The following is a 25,784-nucleotide window of genomic DNA, read 5'->3' on the forward strand; positions in this document are numbered from 1 at the left end:
TTAATCATTTCAGATTTTCGTCAAATAACAGTAAAGAGTAAGGTTGTTTTTTCAAATGCTAATAAATACTTATTATGATTGAATAAAAACTCACTTCATTTCACTTCATTTTCATCAAATACTTTTAATCTTTTAAACGGATGAATGAAATCATCGAAATGGTGTGGCAATCTTTCATATATGTAATTATAGATTAGAGTCATGTGACAAATTGTCAAATTACAGAATAGAAAGTTTCTAAATAAATGTATATAAAATATTTGAAACTTGTTATATTTAAATTTTGTATCAAAAGATGCCCATGATAAATTACTCCGAGTTGTTTGGTATAATTTAGAGAATGGCGGTTTATAAAACTGTTTCAACATAAAATTGTACATGTATCTATATACTGCTCAAAAGTATGTAGCATGACGAAATTATATATAGACCTTTTTACGACGCGGTCCGTTGCTATGAAAAATCGACCGGAATTAGAATTTTCTCGCGCATGCGCAATCTGCGTAGGGCAAGAAATCCTTCGCCCTACATAGAAATATAGTAAAAGTTCATAGACAATTCCGAGTAAGTTCAAGGTAAACGGTAGAAAATTATATAAAATAGCTTTTAACAAATATAGAAAAGATGACTTTATAGCTTTGTGGCGAAGAATGCCATAAAAAGGCATGAAAAGATACTTGTTTAAGAATTTACGATCACGGAACTGACACTGAGATCATTATTTTAAAGAAGATGTGGAGATATATCTATATGCAAATGAAACGTCAACTTATTTGCTGTTGAAATAGTTCATTTAAAAACAAACAAAATATATATCATGAAATGGAGATAAATTATCATTCAGAAAAATATCAGAACAGGTGATAATGCATTTTTAGTGTTCAATATATACCTGATTTTATCCTTTATACGATTTGCCTGTGATGCAAACAGAAAAATTTAAGGCACATGAATAGATTTTAAATAATTGATTTTTTTTTCAAAATCTTGAGATGTTAAGATCGGTTGTTTGGAAAGGATATCACACACATTTTATCCGCTTCTTCGTAATACATGTTATTTTTAATTATGCACGTGACACAATTTTTCTCTTCTCAAAATCCATAAACATTGATCGGTGTATTTAAAAGTTACGTAAATTACCATTTTAATAAGCGTAACTGATTAACTATATCATGATATTTAAACGTCCCGGTTCAATGAACAAACATTCGGGTGCCAATCTGTTTGACACTTGCCGCCTGACCAATACAGTTATTGAAAGGAAGTGTACAATACAAATTGTGTAATATTATGTTATACAGGGGTAATAAAATTTTATCTTTAACACCCTGCTGTTTCAATTTAAATTACTGATGGAAAAGTCGTCTAATGATACCTTAAACAAAGATATGTGTGTGCCCGTTTTGACCATGAAATTTTTACTCCCGCACATTTTCGTAGATCTCTTAAAAAATAAATTCACGTTTTCTGTACTTAACATCCCAAAATTAATGTTTTTTGGTTGACATAACATGAAACAGCATCTATTTAAGCCTTAAAGTATGATAAACTGTAGACATCGTTATTGCTTTCTGCCCTACGCAGAATGCGCATGCGCGAAATGCAACATTCGTTGCAATGGAAAATCGTATTGTAAAAAGGTCTATATGTTTCTAATAAAAAAAACTATAAACGTTGATCAAGGCTGATCCGGGAGATTCGCGTTGAAAGTATCGATCCATTTCTGGTGCAAGCATTTGGAGAACTGGAGCTGTTAAATAAAGATATGACATAATAAGTGACATCACTTCTATATACAATGATAATATAACATACTCTGTGACGTATATGTACGTATATGTAAGAATAAATTACATATATCGCTAATAAAATCTCTGAGTAAAAAACACATATCTTAGTTGTTAGATAAAAGAATTCCAATGTGCTTAACAAATAAATAAAGAAACGTAGACACAAATAAACTGTTCTAGAGCGAACTAAAAGGTATGATCTTATTTATTTTATTATTTTTTTTTAACTTTTTTATATATAATATTACAGGGGCGTATACATTACCTCAGCTAAGGAGCCCATATATCCCTCGGTACGATTTCTATGTGTGTAACATCCTCCAAAGTCTAGCCCTTCAGCAGCCACGGAGATAGCTCCTGTTTTAATTAAAAACAACATACGTTTAAGAGAATCGTAAAAATGTAAAGAATGTAAAATAAAAAATGTAGCGAGACTTTTGTGTAATCGACGAAATAATATTAAGATCCAAATATATCTTATATTTATGACAAGTTTCATTTATGACAAATATCACACGCAAATAATGCGTCGTTTTGTGGAGATTATATTTTTACATGTTTTTACCCGTGAGTGGTTTTCTATCAAAGGTAGGTAATCCTGTTCCTTCATTCAGCATGTACACATCACGACCATTGTAAATGACAGTTAGTGTATTCCACATTCCAGGCTTAAATGTAAATTATAAATCTGTCTTAAATCAAAAACATTTTTATATCGGAGAATAAACATTAAAAACAGCACAAAAACATGTATCTGCACTGCAAGAGACAGGCCTATTTCTAATAAAATTTGACTTGATTATATAAAAAGAGAGCCGCCATGGCTCTGGACCGCTCACCTGAGATACATTGCTAGAAAAAAGGTCATTATTTTATTTTAATTTTATTTTTCAATGTTAAAGTCAGTAATGAGGTAATTTTTACCAAAAGAAGCATACTTTTTAAAAAGATATATGTAGTTGTCTGCTACGAAATGCTTCATGCTCCTTGCACGATAATACTTTATTAAAATGTTTTACTGTGTAAGTCTATATTAACTGAGACATTTTCATTATAAAAGTTAATGTTAACTAAGTGACATCCAGAGCGGGGCGATTTTTGATCCCAGGGACAAGACTTATGTAAATTATGTAGAGATCCACTAGGATAAATGCAAAATGCTCTTGACATTTTAGTTTCACAAAAGAAGACTTAATATTTACTTATACAAGTCTAAATAAACCACCGGGTGTGGGCCATTTTGACCCCAATGACATGTTTTATATACCAGTTATAGAAGACCACAATCACTGTTCTTTCGGAGAAGAAGATTTTTAAGACATTTTTACTACACAAGTCTATGTAATGTAAGTGAACCAAATAAAGTATATGTTAGTTCCTGTGACCTAATAATGCACCAGACTGGAACTAATTATATAACTATTGTAGAGGACCTAAGAAACACTCATGTGAAACTTTATCAAAATCGATCAAGTAGTTTAGGAGATGTTGTATAAAGAAATTGTGGATAACGATAGTTGTCAGACGACGAAATGACGGATATTCTACCATCACAACCGGCAAGTTACTCAATATAGGTTTGACTGCTGTATATTCGTCCGATATATTCAGTATTGTACTCAACACTGTATAATAACTTTATAGTACAATATGTCAGTTAGACTGAATTGTACAATATAGGATTTAATTTATATATCTTCCACATATTTTTTCATAACATATAAATGTAAGTTAACGGATAAAATAACATAATAGAACCTAACAAGAAATATCATGATCATATTACTGTATATTGGACTTTTCCAACAGCTAGATTCGGGAAGGAGGTGTTTAATTGTGTTCCGTCAGTGGCCAGTTCAAGGATCAACTCATTATTCTGTAAATATAATTCTAGAGACGGGGCTCCGAGATCAACTCTCATACAGTTTGACAAAAGAATTTGCTTGTAGTTTCCAATGGAGCCATCTGCTTCAGGTAAATATACAAGCTGAAAATAAAAAGAAGTCCACTAAATATACAACAATAAAAATATACAACAAGATAAACATTAAATGATATAAGTGTGTAGCTTGTCGAAATATAAATTGACATTAGACCTTTCTGATAGCAACAATACATGTATCTGGTGTTAGAAACGGCCTCGTAGCAATATAGGGACGGAGCTGTCAGTTTTATTTCACCGCAAATCATAACAACATAAACGAGGTAATCACTACCACGTTTTCTTAAAAGAAATGAAATTTTAAAAAAAATCAGGTGTCAGCGGTTTGTTAAGACAGTCACGGAAATTGCTGGCGTCGTAAAATCTACTTTACGGTTACTCCTCTAAGCATACATAAAAGCGGCTGAGACGGTCACTATATTTTTAAGTTTATTCAAATAATACCCGTAATTATCCCTGCGGATTTAAATGTACATGTACAGATTGAACTTTGACACTGGATGATTTTCAGACCTGTCCAAAAGAACAAAATCAGCGCCAAATTATGGCGGGCGCCAAATTATGGCGCTCTTGTCAAAAAAGGATGTAGAAATAGATATATTTTACAGCTTCAACATGGGTTTCCTTGATAAGTTTATTTTCACTATAATTATTTTTCAGAAACAACTTACCTTAATGTAAAGATTTTCATATGGAGACTGGAAAAATGGTGTTCGGAAGTATAAATCTCCATTGAATTTGAAAGAAGTTCTGCCATTCAGTTTTGGCCCTGTAAAATGAATTAATATTCTACACTGCAGATACTTCTTTTAAGATATATATAGTTCATTTGAAGTCATGTAAAAGCTACAAGTAAGAACACTGTAATGTACACAATTATGTGAACAAGACCGGTTGTTGTACACACCTCATTATAATTATGTTAACAATTTTATACAATTGAAACGTATAGAACTTCTTATATAAAACACTTTAAAACACCTAAGAACATCACACTGCCCAAAACGTCTAAAATTCTGTTAAATATAATAAAAAATGCGACCAGGATATCGAAGTTTTACATTAATCTCTTATCAACTTTGTATGATAAAATGTGATGAAAGTCTAGTGCAAAAGTTGAACATACCTTCCCCTATTGTTCCAATACTTTCTATCTTTACAGCACTCTGGCTTCCGAGTCTGTGCCAAGTTGGGGCGTCAAACAATATATCAAGTTCAAGGGCACATGCTGAAATAATGATATGTACAGGTCTATATGTAATAAATACCCTATATCTTGATCAATAAGAAATGACATCTGTTCAAACAAGTTCTTTATATCTGTTGCAGATAATCTCGGGTATCAGTAAACAATTTAACAGCGAAACTGAATCCGTCCAAAGTGCGTGCCATCAGCTTTGTTTCAAGCGCATATCTAATTCTTCTTACAATCTAAAGTAACGACCGAAAATGTGTAAAATAATTTGTAAATGTGGAGTAAATTAAACAGAATACATTTTTAGAATTACACATCAAATGTATTATTATTATTATTATTATTATTATTATTATTATTATTAGCAATATATGCATGACAAAATTATGTTTTAACAGTCTTAGTTGTACAACATGATCATTCAAAAAATAACATAACGTAATATTAGCCAAAATAACATACAATTATCTGGAGGATTTTCAACTGGTATTCCGCAGCCACATGCATACAAGGCAAACTCTGTTCCCGGAGCACATGGCATCTTTGTTGGGATACCATGTGAAAATGTCAGAAAATGATCTGATTCGTTAAAAGCTGGTCTAAGTGGACATACTGAAATATGAAACTCGTTCAGTTAAAAGAAAGTCCACTGAGGTCCAAACTATATATAAAACATATAATTTTAGATTCTTACATAGATCACCTGCTGCACTTGAATGTAAAAATATACAGCGATAATAAATTAAATATACACAGAATGAAACTGAAAATTGTTGTTTTGTGCGATTCTTATGCTGACTTGAGTTAATAGCTTCCAATTGTGGGTCAGTTTACATAATACATGTATATAATTCTAGCAAATGAAATTGTGCACATAGTTATAAGTCCAGACCCAAAATGTCCAAAAAAAAAACTCGTAAAATTACATAAGACATATTGCTTCCATGTAAGTGGGTACAACTTGTTGAAAATAAGGAGATATTGTAGCTAATACACAAACATAAACATGTTGAACAAACCTTCTTTGAAACCACCAGGGCACACATCTGAGCATGTTAGATTCATATCGGGGGTTTTCTCAATACATGATTGTGTATTTCCATCAAACACGAAATTTGATGGACAACACCAGCGTTCATCACCTTCGACCGCGTTACATCTCATGTATGTTCTACAAGATCCATCTAACAGTGAATATTTCTCAACGTTTGGTCGAAGACAGATATCTGTAGAATGAAAGTACAAAAATTGAAATATTTGAACATCTGTCATATTGTCTGGTTGACAGACAAAAAACAACAACAGTGTTTATGAATTTAAATCCTATTTTGTTTCGAAATATCTTCAATATCTTCGAACACTTTACTTTTATTCTCATAAAGTCGTGAGTAAATAGAATTGTCGACCCATTTTTGAATAAGGAGGGCTACTTTACAGTACCATATACCGACTCATAAATACGTTATTATATTCAAATACAAATATATATATTAAGAACAAAAGCAACAAACCGGGTTTGTACTGGTCAGGGCATATGTCCCTGCATAAAGGATTATTGATACAGCCTCTAACAGCATCATAACCTTGACCTTCTGGACAGCAAACCGGATGTGGATTAAAATCTTCGCAATCCCAAAATGTAACGCAATTTCCATCATCAAAAAATTCTGTCTGGTTGCCTTTACCAACGCATGCGTCTGTACAGGGAAAATAAAATATATGCCTGCCTACATGTAATTGTTTCGGGATTAAAATTTAAGATTGTGTGCTGAAATGTAATAAATTAGTGAATAAGAGTTTCAAAGAGATTCAAACTCTTTCATCTCTTATCAAACATTTAGTCACTTTGTAAACCTTCAAAGAAATGGAAAAATGCCTATAATTGGGTAAAATATCTTCACATTACCCATTATAGATAGAAGTTAGTAATATTAAAGATATATTTATTAACATATCAATTTATCGACAGTGTTACAATAAACTAAAAGCTTCAAACACAATCAAACTAAAATAAATAAGTATAAACAATATACTAAACTTATTTATCGTACACATGTGTAGATAAATTTCATATGATAGCTAGAAAAGCGCAATGTCAAATTGTTAAGTTCTATTTTTTCACACATGTATATTTTTCCTCAGTATGGCGCGGCGCTTAGTCTTATTTTTTGTTAAATGTGTATACATGTATAACCTTTCAACTGATTCTTCTAATGTGACCAAAGTCATAGGCGGCACTGTTCGCTATGCAGTCACTACTAATTTTGAAATGTGCCTAAAATGACACATTGCTATGTTGTCATTGAAAGATCTAGAGGATCTATTTAAGATATTTTGAAAATACCTGTTTTAATTGGACATTTATCATGACACCTGCCAAGTAGATCTTGGACACACTCGTTCAGTCTGTTATCAAATCTAAACCCATCTTGACAACATCTTGGTTCCGGTTTACCTGCAATTAAAAAGTAACATAATCAAGTCCTTGTTACAATTAAACCGTTATTTACCAAAGTCTTTGATAAGACATCAAAGTATAGTTAATGAAGATTCGCCCGCCATTTAAGGTACTATATATTTTATAAAAGACATCATCATGCTCTAAGCATGTTTTTGAAGCCAAGTATTAAAGTTATATTCAACCAGTCATAATATTTTGTAGCAACAATAAGTTGTTTACAGTCAAGAAGTGTGTTTATCGGAGGCTCCACCAATACAGTAACAACTAGTTACTTAAATATGTATTGTGTATAAATCCCATGTACATCGGTTTAAAGTCTCTCTATCAACCCGTGCCCGGGTTTCAAGGACTTCTATGTACCGGTACCTTGGTTATATCAACTTGTAATTCGGTTTCAAGTTTCTCTATCAACCCGTGTCATGGTATCAACCCGTACTTTGATTAAAAGTTCCTCTATAAAGTTCCTTTAGATTGTAGCTGTTTCCATAAAACATAGACAGTTGGCAATGTAACTATTTTAATTAAATATAATGAAAAAAGTACCGGTTCTTCCACATCTCCAGTATGTTTTACAGTTTCCGTCAGGGTGGTCGTACCTGGCACCATTAGCTAGACCGGCGCAGTAATCTAAAATAATTGTCATGTATTCTAAACTCAATAATGTTTCCAAAAAAAATGAAGTGAATGTAATTCTGCATATTGTAATTTAAGTGATTATATAAACATAAATATGTATTATATTATTTTGTACATTGAATTGTGAATTTGAAATCTTAAAACTGTACTGGGCATATGATTGTTTAAGAGTAAAAATTGTCCGTACAACGCAGAAAAGTTAAGGCTGACAAGTTTAAAAATAACGCTTATGAGGCTAATTTATCCAATACATATTTCCATTTTAAAAGCTGTGGAAGCAGACCAATGCATAAAATGGCATAAAACTTCTACAGATCGTCTCTAGTTAAAAAACTAGAATTTACTTAAGGTTTTCAATCCATTCAAAACGCTGACTTCTTTACATTTATTTTTTTTACAAAAAAAATATATTTCATGAAGTTAGAAATTGAAAATTAATTTAAGCAGACTTTTCCACTTAAGATTACAAAGGAACTGAAACGTCATCGTCACGTGACAGTTGACGAAAGTTATCTTCACATAGACATCACATTTATAGTTTCTTCATTGTTTTGTAAATAATTGGTCTACAATAATGTGTCAAAAAAAAATTCTTCATTACTCCAAATGTCAGCAATTTTGTTCATTTAGAATGCTATACAAAAATGATTGTTCCATCTAAAAATAACCTGAAAACCCAAGAAAACATGTTAAACTACCTATATTGCACACTATGTTTTCCGGTACATCACACGTAATTTTCTGTTGTAACTGAAGTCCTGCCCAATACGTTCCGAATGCGCATGGCTGTAGTGTAGCATAATAACTACCTCTCATGTCCTGCTGACAATTTATAAAATTACGACAGTCTAATTCGTCGGCCAGGTAACAATGCTCAGTTTTACATTTCTCCGCGCAAACTAAAATCGAGATACAAGATAATGTTCGAGTTTAAAAATATAAACCATATCACATATAAATCGATCGTACAATACTTATAATAAAAATTGCACAAATTGTACAAAACATGTTATAACACCCTACATTATATCTCTTATTTATTATAGTTAATTCTAACACGACACCGAAAGTGTGTTTTATTATGCAACAGAGTCACAGTTTGACGTTCTATATTTAGACATGTGACGTAATCATTATACACGTGACGTAACCACAAAAAATCCAACGCGCTGAAAATAAGTACGGAAACAAATCAGGCGCAATTTTGTTGAGTGAGACTAAAAAAAGGATTGGAGCACCACACTAAATACCGTATTCCGGTTCATACCGGACAAGGCGCTTGAATGATAAAATGCTAAAATCTTGCCTTTTAACCCAACGGAATGAACTTAAACAGGTCTAATTTATCTTTTCACACCGAATTAAGTACGATAATGAAGGAAAAATGTAAAAATCGGCGAAAAAAACGATATTTGTCTATTTTGTGATCATGATTTCTGCAAGCGTCTAGAGGTACTGCTCAAATCCTGTATTGAGCTAAATCCAATTTTGTTTAATATCAGGTACGACAGCATTTATTTGTTGATGTCGTGTAAGAATCGAAATAAAATATCCAAATCGGTGATTTTATCGCTTGATAACATCACTGTTTGTCGTTCGGATGCGCATCATTATATCACTCGGGGTACGCCCTCGTGATACAATTCCTCGCATCCGAACTCCAAACAGTGATGTTATTGAGCTATAAAATCACTGTTTTGGATATATTATTTCTTAACTATATTAATTGTATCTTTTATTTATATTTTAAGCATTTGTTACTATCAATCTTACAAATTAACGCTACGCATAAGGATCAGACGGGTACCAATAGGAGGTCACCTTCTCGTGACCTTTCAAACAGCAAATCATCGGCAAAATATAACTTATGTAGATCTGAAGACTATGAAAATAAAGTTGTTGTGACACTTACGTCGATTCAAACGTCTTTGCTCTATAGACGCCAGGCCTGGAGACAGAACTGTAATATAGTAAACATCAAAACTTGTTTTAGATATAACATAATAATAATTAGTTATTACAGAGGTATAAAAATAGTGATATCTGTCAAAATGTTTCCATCTGATATTACCGAGATGATAAAGTGAGGTAATCAAAAATTTATTTTGTATAAAGTCTAAGTCAAATATTTTAATAAGAAATGAAAGCATATTTTCATGATAACATATAATGGAGACGAAATTTGCAATTCATAATTTTCATATTCCTCGATGATTGAAAATTGTATTAGAAGCATAATTACATACATATATAAAATTTCACGTAAGTGTGATAACAACCTTAATTACGACATACAGGATCTTTAAGAATTCACATGATTTGATTTGATCCTAAATTTTTTTTTTAAACTTTTTAAGGAAAATTCTTTGATACTTGGATAATGTCGAAACCGAACTATTCTGTAAATACATGTATTGTAGGGATAATGTACCTGTATCATTTCGGTCACGACGGCCGAAACCAATTGGACCTGTGCCCATAGCACGGTCAACCATTCCTATACCACGGTCAACCATTCCCGTACCGATACCACGGTCAATCATTCCTGTTCCCATACCACGGTCAACCATTCCGGTTCCACGGTCTTCAAATCTAAATCCCCCTCCCCTTTCTGCGGGGAAAGTGACTCCGCTCACTCTTCCAGTTTCTGCCCGACCAGTGAAATCTGTCCTAGGTCGATCCGTGACATTTGACCCACCAGTCATAAGTGCATCAAGTACTCCAATGTTTCCAGTGTCTTAAATCATATAATAGACCATACATTATTTCATGTGGCACATGATATCAAAGAAATTAAGTATATATATATTATGTATATAATACTTTATTTACTATGAATATTCAGTCTATTTCAAACATAATGACATTATCAGTGTAACAGTATATACCTTGGTCCATCATAACTTGGGCTTTTAGTATCGGGAGTGTTACCACCAGGGCGACTAAACACACAATCCTTGACATTCTGTTGTTTTAAATCTGAAATTACAAATAATAAAGGTTCAGAAATGCAGAATACATGAAGAAGTCAACGAAAAGTACGAATGCTATAGTCAATATAAAAGCAACAAAAAAGCATGTTGTAAATAAAAAATAATCGTCTCTACAAAATCAAAATTGAGCTATAAAACCTTTCCCTGTTGCTTGCCCGTAACTTACATAATTTTCATACCTTTCCCTGTCTTAATTACTTATAATATCTTCGTTCTCAGCTTTCCTGTCTACTTACAATATCCTTATACCTTACACTGTCCTAATTGCTTACACTTTTCACATGTTATCCTGTCCTTGTAACTTACACTATCCTTCTACGTTACCCTGTCCTTGTTTCTTACACTATCTTCTTACCTTGCTCTGTTCCCGTTACTAATTCAATTCTCTTATGTTACCCTGTCTTTGTTGCTTACACTATCCTCTTACGTTACCCTGTCCTTGTTGCTTACACTATCCTCTTACGTTACCCTGTCCTTGTAACTTACACTATCCTCTTACGTTACCCTGTCCTTGTTACTTACACTTTCCTCTAACGTTACCCTGTCCTTGTTACTTACACTATCCTCTTATGTTACCCTGTCCTTGTTGCTTACACTTTCCTCTTACGTTACCCTGTCTTTTTTGCTTACACTATCCTCTTACGTTACCTGTCCTTGTTGCTTACACTATCCTCTTACGTTACCCTGTCCTTGTTACTTACACTATCCTCTTACGTTACCCTGTCTTTGTTGCTTACACTATCCTCTTACGTTACCCTGTCCTTGTGACTTACACTTTCCTCTTACGTTACCCTGTCTTTGTTGCTTACACTATCCTCTGACGTTACCCTGTCTTTTTTGCTTACACTATCCTCTTACGTTACCCTGTCCTTGTGACTTACACTTTCCTCTTACGTTACCCTGTCTTTGTTGCTTACACTATCCTCTGACGTTACCCTGTCTTTTTTTTGCTTACACTATCCCTCTTACGTTACCCTGTCCTTGTGACTTACACTTTCCTCTTACGTTACCCTGTCAGTGTTGCTTACACTTTCCTCTAACGTTACCCTGTCCTTGTTACTTACACTATCCTCTTATGTTACCCTGTCCTTGTTGCTTACACTTTCCTCTTACGTTACCCTGTCTTTTTTGCTTACACTATCCTCTTACGTTACCCTGTCCTTGTGACTTACACTTTCCTCTTACGTTACCCTGTCTTTGTTGCTTACACTATCCTCTGACGTTACCCTGTTAATACTTACACTATCATCGTTCCTTACCCTGCCCTCGTGATTGATACTAGTATTATCCTAATAATTCACCATGTGCTCGTTACTTACAATATCTTTTTCCCTTTTCTGCTCCTACTTCCTTACCTTGTCCATGTTACTTATATCATCCTCGTCACTTTTTTTATCTCCGTTACTCTATAATTATATCCTTGTTATTTACCCTGTCTTTGTTACTTACTATCCTCATTCTTTAACTTGTTCTCTTTATTCACATATTATCCTCGTAACTTACGCAGTCCCTGTTACCTCTCTAGTCCATCATTTTCCTCTTACATATTTTGTTATCACTGCATAACTTTAGATAAAGCTAATGCAACAATTAACATAAAAGCATCAATGAATATCACTCCATCAAAAGAAATACTTTTGACATATGCTTAAGGGCCCATGATGTCACAGAAATGCATTTATTTCTATTTCTCAAAGTCATTTACAGTATCCAGAATTTTATTCATATTCTAACTGTCTAACTATCTTTTGACAATTGATAAATGTATAGTGTTTAGTTTCTTGTATGGAAGTCAAAATACTACGTTATTTACATTTTGCTACTTTCTTCACAACTATTTTCACATTCAACCGTACTTTCTTCAGGTGATAAGCATCAAACATGCTCTTAAATATGGTGGCTGATTTGGAACACTTTGCGCGTTGCGTTGTCGATACCGACAACACAACCTATATCGTTACCGCCTTTTCGTCTTGTCGCTAGCTTTATGGCGCGTTCTCGCACTCGTCTTGTCGTCCTGTCACTAGCGAAGCACGCCAAACGGCAAGTTGTCGTGCGGCGCATTGTCGCAATGGTGCCCTGTTGCTTGGCTTATATATAGCCAGTTCTTCGATTTGAGCCGAGCGACAATGTGCCATCGCTACAAGACGCCACACGACAACGCGCCGTTTGGCGTGAATCGTTAGCGACAGGACGGCAAGACAAAATTCCGACATCTCGCCGTTTGGCTTTTGTCGTGCTGTCGCTAGCATTAACACGACGCACAATAGTGTTCCAAATCAGCCACCATACTTTAACCATTATCTATAACATTTACCATTTTCTACAGAAGGAAAGCAGTTATATTTTGCTGACATAACGTGTCTGAAATATTTGAAATCTATCTCAACAATGTATGTACAACAGATGCAGAAAAAAACATTGTGACAAATAATTGTTTTCAATATGTGGTTTTTTGAGTAAAATAATTTTGGTCTCTTAAAACTATATCCTCAGTAACCCAGTCTACTAGTATTTACTGTATACCGTATCATTAAATGTAGTACATATACGGAATGTGAACCTAGGGCTCCGACGATATAAATACTATAACAAAAAAGGAAATGAACAGTTTGAACAGTTTATTGAAAATGCTGGGCCTCTTAGAGGCATCAGCCACACATACAATACTTAAAATATATTTATATGTCAAGTCAAAAGAAATAACAAAACTATACACGGTTGTAGTCATATGTGCACGATAAAATTGTTCTGAAAACAGGTAGTGAGATTTTAGAGAAGTTATTGGTCTAGACTTACATCAAAGTTATAATAAAAATCTCGAAAAAAAATATTTCCAATCTTTGCCTGTCAAAAACTCTCAGTAGAATCACCTCACTAAAGCCAAAGGCAAAGGTATTTTATCTCCTTCGATTAAAGTGAACAAATACCAAATTATACCAAATGATAAAATGCATTGATGGCATTTATATTTAAGTAGCATAAGAATAATGTTTTAATCATTACCTTTCTTTTTTTGGTTGGATTTCACGTCGCACCAAAACAGTATTGGTCATATTGAAGAGGTACAAACGGATACTTTTGAGTAGAACCAACGACGTTCCGTAAGGTAGCTGGATACCTTTCTCACATGGGTAAACAGGCAAGTGGTCTAAACCACATGTTCATGGATGCTTGCCTCTTATTATCTTTTCTTTCTTGCAAAAAAATGCATAGTATGCCCTTCCTGCTGCATTTCTTTCGCATTGAAGAGTTTTTATAACAATTAGATTAGAATCACTTTTAACTGCATAGAAACTGAAGGGCCACGTTTCAAACCCCAGAAGGAGCAACTTTTAATTTTCTTCTTTTTATTATCTACATGTATATATTTCTCAGATTCCTTTTTAAAGGGAAAAATGTTTATTTTTTATCAAATAATTAATTTAGGTATTTAATTTGTCCAAATAATTCTAGAATTTAAAACAAATACGGTACCTGCTATTTTCAAAGTCTAATAAAATAAAAACTGCACGGTAAAAGTATCTCATATTTGACATGATCAAACAATAATGAATATATTTTTGAGTAGGGTAAAATTCAAATTATACATATTTCAAACAATTTGAGTAGAAACGGTCATTTTGCTTGTGCGATTTGTTCAGTTATATGAATGTTATTTGATCAATAGGAATGAGGAGGATGTTAATTAGAGTTTCCTCATTTTTAGAACCACAGCCATTCCAACACCTAAGCTTTTGTTCAGATCAGTGTCCTAAACTTTGTTTGATTATTGCATACAGACTTTCTTTGAAGGCACATTTCTACCTTGGAAATGAATAAATTTTTACTTCTTCAGAAAGGGCAAGCATGAGTTTTAAATAATGGTTTAAGATCATATAAGATGCTTATTGTATGAAGAAGGTAGCCCTAAATGTGAACTTATTTGTCATGAAAGTAACAAAATGTAATCAAACAAGGATTTTGACTTCCATACAAAATACTTAATCACTATAACTGTACAAATTGCTAAAACAAAAAAGAAGAAAAAAGTGGTTCAGGTAATTGGTCAATGAGTAACATTTTTGAAACTTTAATGAAAAAAAAAGGCATTTCTGGGCCATAAAGGGCATTTAACCCATTACTGCATGAGCATTTTGTAAAAAATGGTTGTTTTCATTGAAAAGTCTCCCGTTACAAGTTCAAATTGCTATAAAACTATAAAAACTGCTTCAATACTAACTAAACTTGGCACAAATGTTGACTGGACAATTAACTTTGCAACAACTTGCTGCTCAGCCTTAAATTTCCTGTTACCATGGCAACGAGGGGACATCTTAAAATTGCCAAAAATCAATATTTTGGGTTGATTTTTTCCCATCAAAATTGAATTCAAAGTGTTGCAACTTGTCAATGGATTGAGATAGAGACAAAGGCTTTTCAGCGTTAGTTACGCGTTACCTTATGATCAATCTGGGTCAGGTTTAGCTTCTCACAAGTTTAAATTTTTCTTGACGATGAGGGGGAATGCCGCCCCTTCAACCCCCCCCCCCCCCAACAGAAGGGGTTCATCCCCCCTTCTGGCAACCCCCTGATGTACCTTTGGATAGGGGCCGCGCCGATTAAGTGGTCACTTTTTTAAACATTTCTCAAACAAAAACAAGTGTTGGGGCCTAAATAAGGCATTTTTTTCACCATTGGAGACAACAAAGGGGGGAGGGGTGAAAAAGGCGTTAAAAGGCGTTGAAATGCGTGTATATCGTGTAAATGGTTAAGGCTTATTACTGACCAAGTTGTCAATTGTTAAGTACCTTGTAGAGTCCAATATGAGGGTTATACCTTAAATTTTATTTTGGTCCATGTCTGAGGGACTTCAAAAAGAGAACTAAGAGACTTCTCAGGGAGTTTGATACACGCTGAAGAGTTTGATTCATGCTAAGGTGTTTGATACATGCTGAGGTGTTTGATTTATGCTGAGGTATTTGATAGATGCTGAGTTGTTTGATACATGCTGAAGAGTTTGATATATGCGCAAGAGTTTGATATATGCTGAGGTGTTTAATATATATGCTTATGGTGTTTGATACAAGCTGATATGTTTGATACATGCTGAAGAGTTTGGTATATGCTAAGGTGTTTGATACATGCTGAGGTGTTTGATACATGCTAAGGTGTTTGATACATGCTGATGTGTTTGATATGCCGAGGTGTTTGATATATGCTGAAGAATTTGATATATGCTGAGGTGTTTGATACATGCCGAGGTGTTTGATATATGCTGAAGAATTTGATACATGCTAAGGTGTTTGATACTTGCTGAAGAGTTTGATACATGTTATATACATGCTGAGGTGTTTGATATGCTGAGGTGTTTGATTCATGCTGAAGAGTTTGATACATGTTGAAGAATTAGATACATGTTGAGGTGTTTGATATATGTTGAGCTGTTTGATACTTGCTGAAGAGTTTGATACATGCTAAGGTATTTGATACATGCTGAGGTGTTTGATACATGCTGAAGAGTTTGATATATGCTGAGGTGTTTGATACATGCTGAGGTGTTTGATATATGCTGAAGAATTTGATACATGCCGAGGTGTTTGATATATGCTGAAGAATTTGATATATGCTGAGATATTTGATAGATGCTGAGATGTTTGATACATGCTTAGGTGTTTGATTCATGCTGAGGTGGGTTTTTTTATTTGATATTCATTGACAACTTAGCATGTCTAGGCTATGAAATACATGTACTTTTCATATAACATCAACTAATTTTTTTTTGTTTTTCATCATAAGAAAGCCAGCTATGTTATGTGTTTATTATGATTAAAAAGTCCACGTTTAATTATGTATTCTGAAAGTCTTAAATGTCAAATGGTTGTGGTTAATACACCATTGAATGATATATATGGTAAAAGTTGCTTACATAAGATAAAATAAAAAACAAAAAGTGACTATAAATCACTGTAATCCACGAATAACTTAAAAAACTGAAACAATATAACCTAATTGTCCTATTCTATATGTCATATGTGATACATAAATTATATTTTTATTAACTGTACCGTAAAAGTTAATTACTCTACTGAGTGTATACATTAATTACAACGATTAAACTAATAAATCTTTATTAAGATTTACGACATTTAATGACAAAAAGGTGAGGTTGGTCTGGCAGTGTTTTTGATGAAAATATAAAACAAATAAAATTGTTTGGACAACTTACAATATACATGTATAATGATCGAGTTTTCTGTTAAAAAAGTACGTAAGCACAACACGCTTTTGTAGTCAAATGTTAATTTATACATTACTTCATAATTATTATATTGTATATAAGTTATATCAGTTAAATATTTTGGAAGTGTTTATTTTAAAGTGACATTATGTCCACCTGATGTAAACAATTGAAAGTCAAGATAAGTCTACATTTTGCCATAACTACTTTCAGTTTTATAACTTACTTTGAATTTACGACATATTACTCACATAGCTCAAGATATCAATCAGAATTCAACTGTAACGTTTTATTATAAAAAGAGTGGGGCAGTCTTTTTAAATTTGAGACAGATTAATATTTTATTCTACACATTTTTAAATACCACCTTTTGGTCAATCACCATTATATCAGTCAATCTTCAGAAATATATAGTCAATTAAGCACAATTTGACAATGGAAAAATGAGCATAATGTCACTTTAAGCGGTGCACGTTATAAAGGGCGTGTTGGATAGCCATTTAAATACTAATGATCAATCCTCCAGCTTTGAAAACTAACAAGCTGATAAACAATTTGCTCGTGAATAGAATATATTAGCTAAAACATGATTGATGGAAACCTAAAAAAAAGTTTAAAAAAATAAAATTCAAAACACACAAAAAATACAGCAAAACACGACTTTTCCTGATTAGGGACATTTGTCAAATCTTCTTTGTAAAGCTTAATAAAAATCAAATAGTTTACAAATTACGCGAAAAGAGTGTTAAATGTCTCTTAATTTGATGCTAATCAAAGAAAAAGAAGTAGAATATATCATTTTACACATCATGTGTACAGTGTAACTTTCTGCGACAAGAATATAACGCTATAATAAAGATTCATTTCAAAAACATATGAAGTATCTTAAAGCTAAAAATGTAGCACGGTTACAAACTCACCACTCATCCAGTAACCAAGTATTAAATATGTAAATAATGTGAACATGTACATCTAAAACAGTTTGGCGGTATTCATTTTGTTTGTTTGACGATTTCCATTTATCGACTGAAAATACCTCGCATCGTAATTGTGTATAAGAATTATTGTGTAAGTTTGAACATGTATGCTGTACATACAAATAACAAATAACATACTATGCATTGCATGTTTGAACAACTTAATGCAAGGGTACGAGGGTACACAATTTGCTGGTGTGATTGTGTTATTATGTGGCTACACAATCTGCTGTTGTAAATGTATTATTGTGTCGGTACACAGTCTATTCGTGTGAATGTGTTATTGTGTGCGTACACAGTATTGTGGTGTGAATGTGTAATTGTATGGGTACACAGTCTACTGGTATGAATGTGTTATTGTGTGGGTTCACAGTCTACTTGTAAAAATGAGTTATTGTGCGGGCACACAGTCTACTGGTATACATGTGTTATTGTGTGGGTACACAGTCTGCTGGTATAAATGTGTTATTGTGTGGGTACACAGTCTAGCTGCTGGTATAAATGTGTTATTGTGTGGGTAAACAGTCTACTGGTATAAATGTGTTATTGTGTGGGTACACAGTCTACTGGTATAAATGTGTAATTGTGTTGGTACACAGTCTACTTGTATAAATGTGTTATTGTGTGGGTACACAGTCTGCTGGTATAAATGTGTTATTGTGTGGGTTCACAGTCTGCTGGTATAATGTGTTATTGTGTGGGTACACAGTCTAGCTGCTGGTATAAATGTGTTATTGTGTGGGTACACAGTCTACTGGTATTAATGTGTTATTGTGTGGGTACACACTCTGCTGGTATTAATGTGTTATTGTGTGGGTACACAGTCTGCTGGTATAAATGTGTTATTGTGTGGGTATACAGTCTGCTGGTATAAATGTGTTATTGTGTGGGTACACAGTCTGCTGGTATAAATGTGTTATTGTGTGGGTAAACAGTCTACTGGTATAAATGTGTTACTGTGTGGGTACACAGTCTACTGGTATAAATGTGTTATTGTGTGGGTACACAGTCTGCTGGTACAAATGTGTTATTGTGTGGGTACACAGTCTACGGGTATAAATGTGTTATTGTGTGGGTACACAGTCTGCTGGTATAAATGTGTTATTGTGTGGGTACACAGTCTGCTGGTGTGAACGGGTTATTGTTGAGTTACCATGTCTGCTGCATTGAATATGATAGTGTGTGGGTTCAGAGTCTACTGGCTTAAATATTTTATTGTGTTGGTACACATTCAGCTGATGTGAATGTGTTATTCTGTGGGTACACTGTCAGCTGGTATGAATAGTTATTGTGTGGGTACACAGTGTGCTAATGTGAATGGGATATTGGTTGGGTTCACAGTCTGCTGATGTGAGTGTGTTATTATGTGTCTCCACAGTGTTCTGATGTGCATGTGTTATTGTGTGGGTGCACAGTGTTCTGATGTGAATGTGTTATTGTGTGTCTGCACAGTCTGCTGATGTTAATGTGTTATTGTGCGGCTGCACAGTGTTTTGATGTGAATGTGTTATTGTGTGGCTGCACAATGTTCTGATGTGAATTTGTTATTGTGTGGCTGCACAGTGTTTTGATGTGAATGTGTTATTGTGTGGATGCACAGTCTGTTGATGGGAATGTGTTATTGTGTGGTTGCACAGTGTTCTGACGTGAATGTGTTATTGTGCTGCCGATGGGAATGTGTTTTTGTGTGACTGCACAGTGTTCTTATGTGAATGTGTTATTGTGTGGGTGCACAGTCTGCTGATGTGAATGTGTTATTGTGTGGCTGCACAGTGTTCTGATGTGAATGGGTTATTGTGTGTCTGCACAGTCCGCTGATTGGAATGGGTTATTGTGTGGCTGCACAGTGTTCTTATGTGAATGTGTTATTATGTGGGTGCACAGTCTGCTGATGGGAATGTGTTATTGTGTGGCTGCACAGTGTTCTGATGTGAATGTGTTATTGGGAATAGTTTATTGTGTGGGTACACAGTCTGCTGTTGTAAAAGGGTTATTGTGTGGGTACACATACTTTTTGTGAGTACACATTTTTGTGTGGATACACATTGCTTGTTTGAAAAAAAAATCATTGTTAGTGTACACAAGATTTCAATATGATTGTTTTAGATTTATTCACTGCCAATGTTTCCGAATATTTATGTTACTTTTATATATGTGAGAATGTAACCGTTCCACGTTGATATTTTATGTTTATGTAATGTGTCGTCGCAAGCTGTCGTAATTTTGGAAATATGGGTTTTCCGTATTGACAGATACTAATGAAAAAAGTAATCAATATCATTGATGTCAATAAAAAACAGCAAATATTTATATATGTTATCGCCATCTGTAATATGATGTTGATATACATTGTTGAGTACAATACTTATTCTATTGGACGGGTGGGCAGCTTTGAAAACTATATCGGACGGGTACAATATTGATTTGATATGGAACTATTGAATTCGGATAATGAAAACAGGTCAGATAGAGTACAATATGGGTTTGATATGGATGTTTTGAAATCAGAAAATGAATAAGAGGTTAGATGGACTACAATATGCATTTGTTACGGTTTTTGGACTCCGTGGGGTGCGGGGGGCTACTTGATTAGATCCATTAATTAATTTTCATCACGTGGTCGTTGCAATTCCTTGAAGTTCATTGGAAGGTAATAAGGTGGGAAATAAGTATTGCTGATAATGCATTTTATAATTGTTACATGTATACAGACGTTATGTTGATATTTGTGTTCATACAACGCTTATACAAAATTAATTAAGACATACTTATATTACCTGTTTTAAGACTGTAACTTTATGATGCTTATACTGTTTGAAAAATATGCATTATAACATTTAATTTTTAACTGGTTTATTATCATAATAATTATATCTGAATCTTAAACTATAATAAATATCTAAAATATGTATGTAAATAATATCTTAAACCGAATTTTTTATTAGTTTGTTTTAACCTTGTATGACGAAACATTTATGCAATGTGTCTATTTTTGTTGTTGAGATTTTACAATCAACATTATAACTATCACTGGTTCGGACACAGGTCATGGTGTATTTTAGCTAGGTTTTATTGTGTGAAAATGAATGATAATGTGCAGTGTATATTATGACAATTAAATACATTTTACGTCACTTAAAAAATAAAAAACGCTAATGTTACTTCGTATCACATGCTTTGTTGGCTACAATAAACGCAAATAGTCTACTTTTTGTCTTTGCGATTCGTTTTGCTTTCGTTTGCCTTGTCAATGAATAAAATTTAGTTTTGTCTATTTTAAAACTAAACGTGCATCAAAAAAGTGCATTAAATAAGCTGCTTGTTTAAGTGATATAATATTCTCCAAAAGATATGTTAGACCCTAGGCTATTAATTAGTTTGTATGTTTTGACATTTTTTGCATTTATAAATTTGCAACATCTTCATATAGAATTGTATCTAAGATTAATTAAAATATTTTTCTTTATTTATAGATAAAACGATGCAATAATGTATAGAAACCATACCTTTGTAATAATTCCTACAGTACTCAATTCAGAAACTGAAACAAATGATCGTCATATAAAGTAATTAGTAGATTAAAAAATACAATAAGTCATGTGTCATGCCTATCACATATATACTCCTTCCGGCGATTTCACGGAGATCGTCTGCTCGTCTCGCGCTATGACTTTTTACGGCAAATGACGTAAAAGTGTCATCTTATGAAACAAACCTTTTTGTTTATTTGCATTAAAAATCAACACGAATAATAATCAAATGGTTATTGTGTCTTTGATATGAATAAAATAATCACTTTAAACAATAGTGTACTTCGACCTTCTCAGGTTAATGTTGATGAATATTTACATACGACTTTTTTGTGATTGGGTGTTGATTATCCTTATATCAGTGCAATCTGTTATATGAAAGAAAACATATATTCCACATCAAATGCCGCAATTTTATAATTGGCCGCAAAATGTTGTAATTTTAATTGTAAAACGATTGTTTGTATGCGTTTTTAACCGCATATACATGTATACATTCTGATAATTTGATGTAACGTTTTCACAAAAGGTAGGGTTTTTTCTCTGAAGTAAATATTAAGACCGTCTCACACAGAACAATGTTGGGCACACGGTTGCCATACGGTTTACTCGGTTTACACGGGTTGACTGGTACGAGTATTGAGCTCCAATCGTGCCTACGAGTTACAAATGTAGATTCGAATATAGCACGAGTATATACGAATAAAGCACGGATATACTCGATCAAAGTTTGGACACGATTTGCATACGAATACATACGATTGTTGTACGGTTCCAAGTACGGTCTAGTACGGTTTGGTACGATAAACACGACTTTTACTCGATTTACTCGACTTTCACTGGGTTAACATAGGGTCCCGCTGACTTTTGTTCGATTTATGCTCGAATTACGACACATTCTTGTATGTTTTGATATAAATTTACCCAAGCTTGGCTTCATAAAGTGTCGAACTTTCTTAAAATGTACCTTTTTTCTTGGGTGCAGCGGTTGCTGGAGGGCCCACCAAGCTGGTATCCGACTCACACACTCTGGGAGACATTGGTATCTCTTCAGATAGTGCTGTTGGGTCATCTTGCTCATCAGGATCGGCAAGGTCAGCAGGTTGGAGTGGTCGGTGGGCCTGGGTGGCCCTTCTTCTATTCCTTCTGTGCGGACGAACCTTATTCTTTGGATGCATTCTAGTGTGATGCAGCAAGTATTCTGGGTAGATCTAGCAGTTGAGGGTGGCTGTGGGTAGTTGTGGTTTTAGTTCGTACTTGAGGTCGGGTAAGAACGTACGTGGCTGTTAAGACCGTGTATATCGGTACTGTACCTTGTCTGAACCGTATTGGTCCTATGGCGATCGTATTAAACCATCTGTGCACTCGTGTGAATCGTATCGTGATCATGTGACATTTGGGTGTTACTCATGTGTTGTATGTAGGACTCGAACGATTTCATACGATTAATATACGATCTTGACACGGTTGGGCTAACTCGTGGAGTGGACTTCAAATACGGTTGTAAATACGGTCTCATACGGTCTCACACGGTCTTGCACGGTCGTTTATACGATCATACACGGACGTGACATCCGCGCCAGTTTTTTAAAAGTTTTAAAAATCATACACGGCTTACACGGAAACCCTCGAATGGCCCGAGTGTAACTCGAATAACACCACGGTTGGTTCGGTTGTATGTACGGTTTACACTAGTGGCCAATCGTATAAGCCGAGACGGGCTTAAGCTTTAGCACGTGTAAGAGACATAAGTTCACACGTGTTAACGGATATAACTACACACGTGTAATAGATATCAATATAGGCCTAAGTGTGTAACATGTATAGTTACTACCGCATACCAGATAACACATTTATAAGATATATTTACCAAAGTATAAACATAAATAAATACACACGTTTAACAGATTTAAGTGCATACAGTAACTGATATAAGTACACGAGTGTAGCACATGTATGTACACATATAAATAGACACGTGTTACATAAATAAGTATATACCTATAACATATTTATGTACACGCGTGTAACATATTTCAGTTCACACGTGTAACAGATAGAAGAACACACGTGTATCTGATATAAGAACACAACACGTGCAACATGTGTAAGTACACACGTGTGATCCACATGTAAGATATAGAAGTACGTACGTGTCATAATCAATAGACACCTGAACGATAAATAGATGTACAAATAAAAATAACTGTTAATTACCACATGAATCTTGAACTCGGACCTCAAAAAAAATGATGTTCATATTTATAGTGTTACAAGTTGTTCGTGACTAGAATAAACTATTTTAAACAAGATTGATAAGGAATAAAACCGAGAAATTCGTCTGATTTATGACGTTTGTTAAAATCCTTTGTTGTAAACGTTGATAAAAAAAGGCGATATAACGTGAAAATATTTTATTTTTCTTTTGTGTTGACGTATATAAAACGGTGGCTCCTTCACATTTTGGTGATGCCCTCGACATTTCCTTTGTAGAGGCCTCGATCACAAATGATAAAAGGGTTAACATATTTTGTAATATTTTCCGTTTTTTAAGTATGTTTGTTGTTTTTTTTTTTAATTTGAAGAATGTTATGCAACGTAAAATAGTTTTCGCATCATTTTGGATACAATTTTAATACTAAATACCCAAAAATATTGCTATAAAAAATCACAGTCACTGGTTGCTATGGAAAGTATAAGGTTGCTTCGGAAGTCACAGGTCGCTAAAAATCTCAATGTTGGTTGTTAAAGAAAGTCAGTGTAGCTAATGGTGACTATGGAAATCACTGGTTGCTAAGGAAATACCACGATGCTTTAGAATTAAATGGTTGCTATTGAAGTAAGTTGTTACTAAGGAAAGTCGATGGTTGTTATGGAAGGTCTGGAAGGGAATAACTCCATTACTCGTGCATAAAATTGCTGCTTGTATGAGGCCGTCATTACCGTAAATTAACTGCTGATTGATTCCTAGTTATTCCACTTTATCCTTGGTGATTCGTAATTAATCTGTACAACATCACCAACCCAAACTCCTGTTGTTCTGTGGTACTGAGGTCGTGACGTAAGATATTCATGACGCCATCGTAAACGATAATTACTGATCAGTTGCCCTTTTTGTTGTGTCAGACATTGCAACAGTCTATGGTTCTGGTGTTTTGCCTCCATATGGAAGGGATGTAACACGTTTTCCATAGAGCAAGTACGCCTGGGTTCATGGGTCCGCGTCTCCTATATCGGAAGTGACGTAAGTAAGCGGTCTGTCGTTCATTATACCCACAATCTCTAGTACTATTGTCTGGAGGCTCTCGTAACTGATAACTGAACACCTTCTTGATGATGGTTTTTGTTAGTCCAATCAGTCGCTCCCACCAACCGCCAAACTATGGTGCTCGCTTAGGTATGAATCTCCAATCAGTACCATGGTTGTGTAGAGCGTCATTTTCTGCCGTTGATCTCATGAGTTGTTGAATGGTATTTGCTGCTGCGTTGAATGTTTTTTGAGTTTTCTGATATCATTATGTGGAGTTTGGATTTTCGACTTGTAAATCTTCTGGACGCTTTCATCTGAAAGGTTTTATCTGATAAATCTGGTACCAACTCGAAATTGGCAGCTTTTGTTGAAGTGCGCGAAAATAAACAAATATAGTCCTTATACTCTTGAATTGCTTCGTACAAACTATGCTCGTCTGCTATCTGTGTGACTTTCATAGTAACAAGTGACTTCCTTAGCAGCCAGTGACTTTCATAGCACCAAGTAACATTCATAGCAACTATTGCATTTCCTAAGCAAAATGAAACTTCCATTATAACCATCGACTTTCTTTAGTAGCAAATGACTTCAAAAGCAACCATTTAATTCTAAAGCAACTGTGGATTTCCTTAGCAACTAGTGATTTTCATAGTTACCATTATTTTCATTGTCTTACCCTAACGACAAGTGTCTTCCATAGTGACATTGACATTTTAGCGACCAGTGACTTCAAAGCAACCAGTGATTTCAAAAGCATCCGTTGATTTTTATAGCAATAATTGACATT

General features: G+C 34.1%; 1 protein-coding gene across 2 annotated transcripts; it reads right to left on the reverse strand.

The window, feature by feature from the left end:
- Positions 1–662: 662 nt before the first annotated feature.
- LOC132734715 (uncharacterized) lies at positions 663–22,054 on the reverse strand. Of its 2 annotated transcripts, none has more exons than XM_060721508.1 (16): positions 21,724–22,054; positions 10,916–11,006; positions 10,459–10,764; positions 9,940–9,987; positions 8,726–8,926; positions 7,935–8,018; positions 7,275–7,385; positions 6,442–6,627; positions 5,950–6,156; positions 5,393–5,542; positions 4,862–4,963; positions 4,407–4,504; positions 3,580–3,780; positions 2,359–2,461; positions 2,059–2,150; positions 663–1,753 (listed from the first exon to the last, which is right to left on the reverse strand). In XM_060721508.1, exons 2-16 carry the CDS (start codon positions 10,989–10,991, stop codon positions 1,682–1,684), a joined length of 2,037 nt encoding a protein of 678 aa, XP_060577491.1. In that variant the 5' UTR covers positions 10,992–11,006; positions 21,724–22,054; the 3' UTR covers positions 663–1,681. The 2 variants fall into 2 exon arrangements, with proteins under 2 accessions (XP_060577491.1, XP_060577492.1); XM_060721509.1 differs by lacking the exon at positions 21,724–22,054 and adding an exon at positions 12,470–12,492.
- Between the last annotated feature and the right edge of the window lie 3,730 nt (positions 22,055–25,784).

The sequence above is a fragment of the Ruditapes philippinarum genome, unplaced genomic scaffold, assembly GCF_026571515.1.
Source record: "Ruditapes philippinarum isolate M1 unplaced genomic scaffold, ASM2657151v2 ctg465_1_1_1_1, whole genome shotgun sequence".
NCBI classification, from domain to species: Eukaryota; Metazoa; Mollusca; class Bivalvia; order Venerida; family Veneridae; genus Ruditapes; species Ruditapes philippinarum.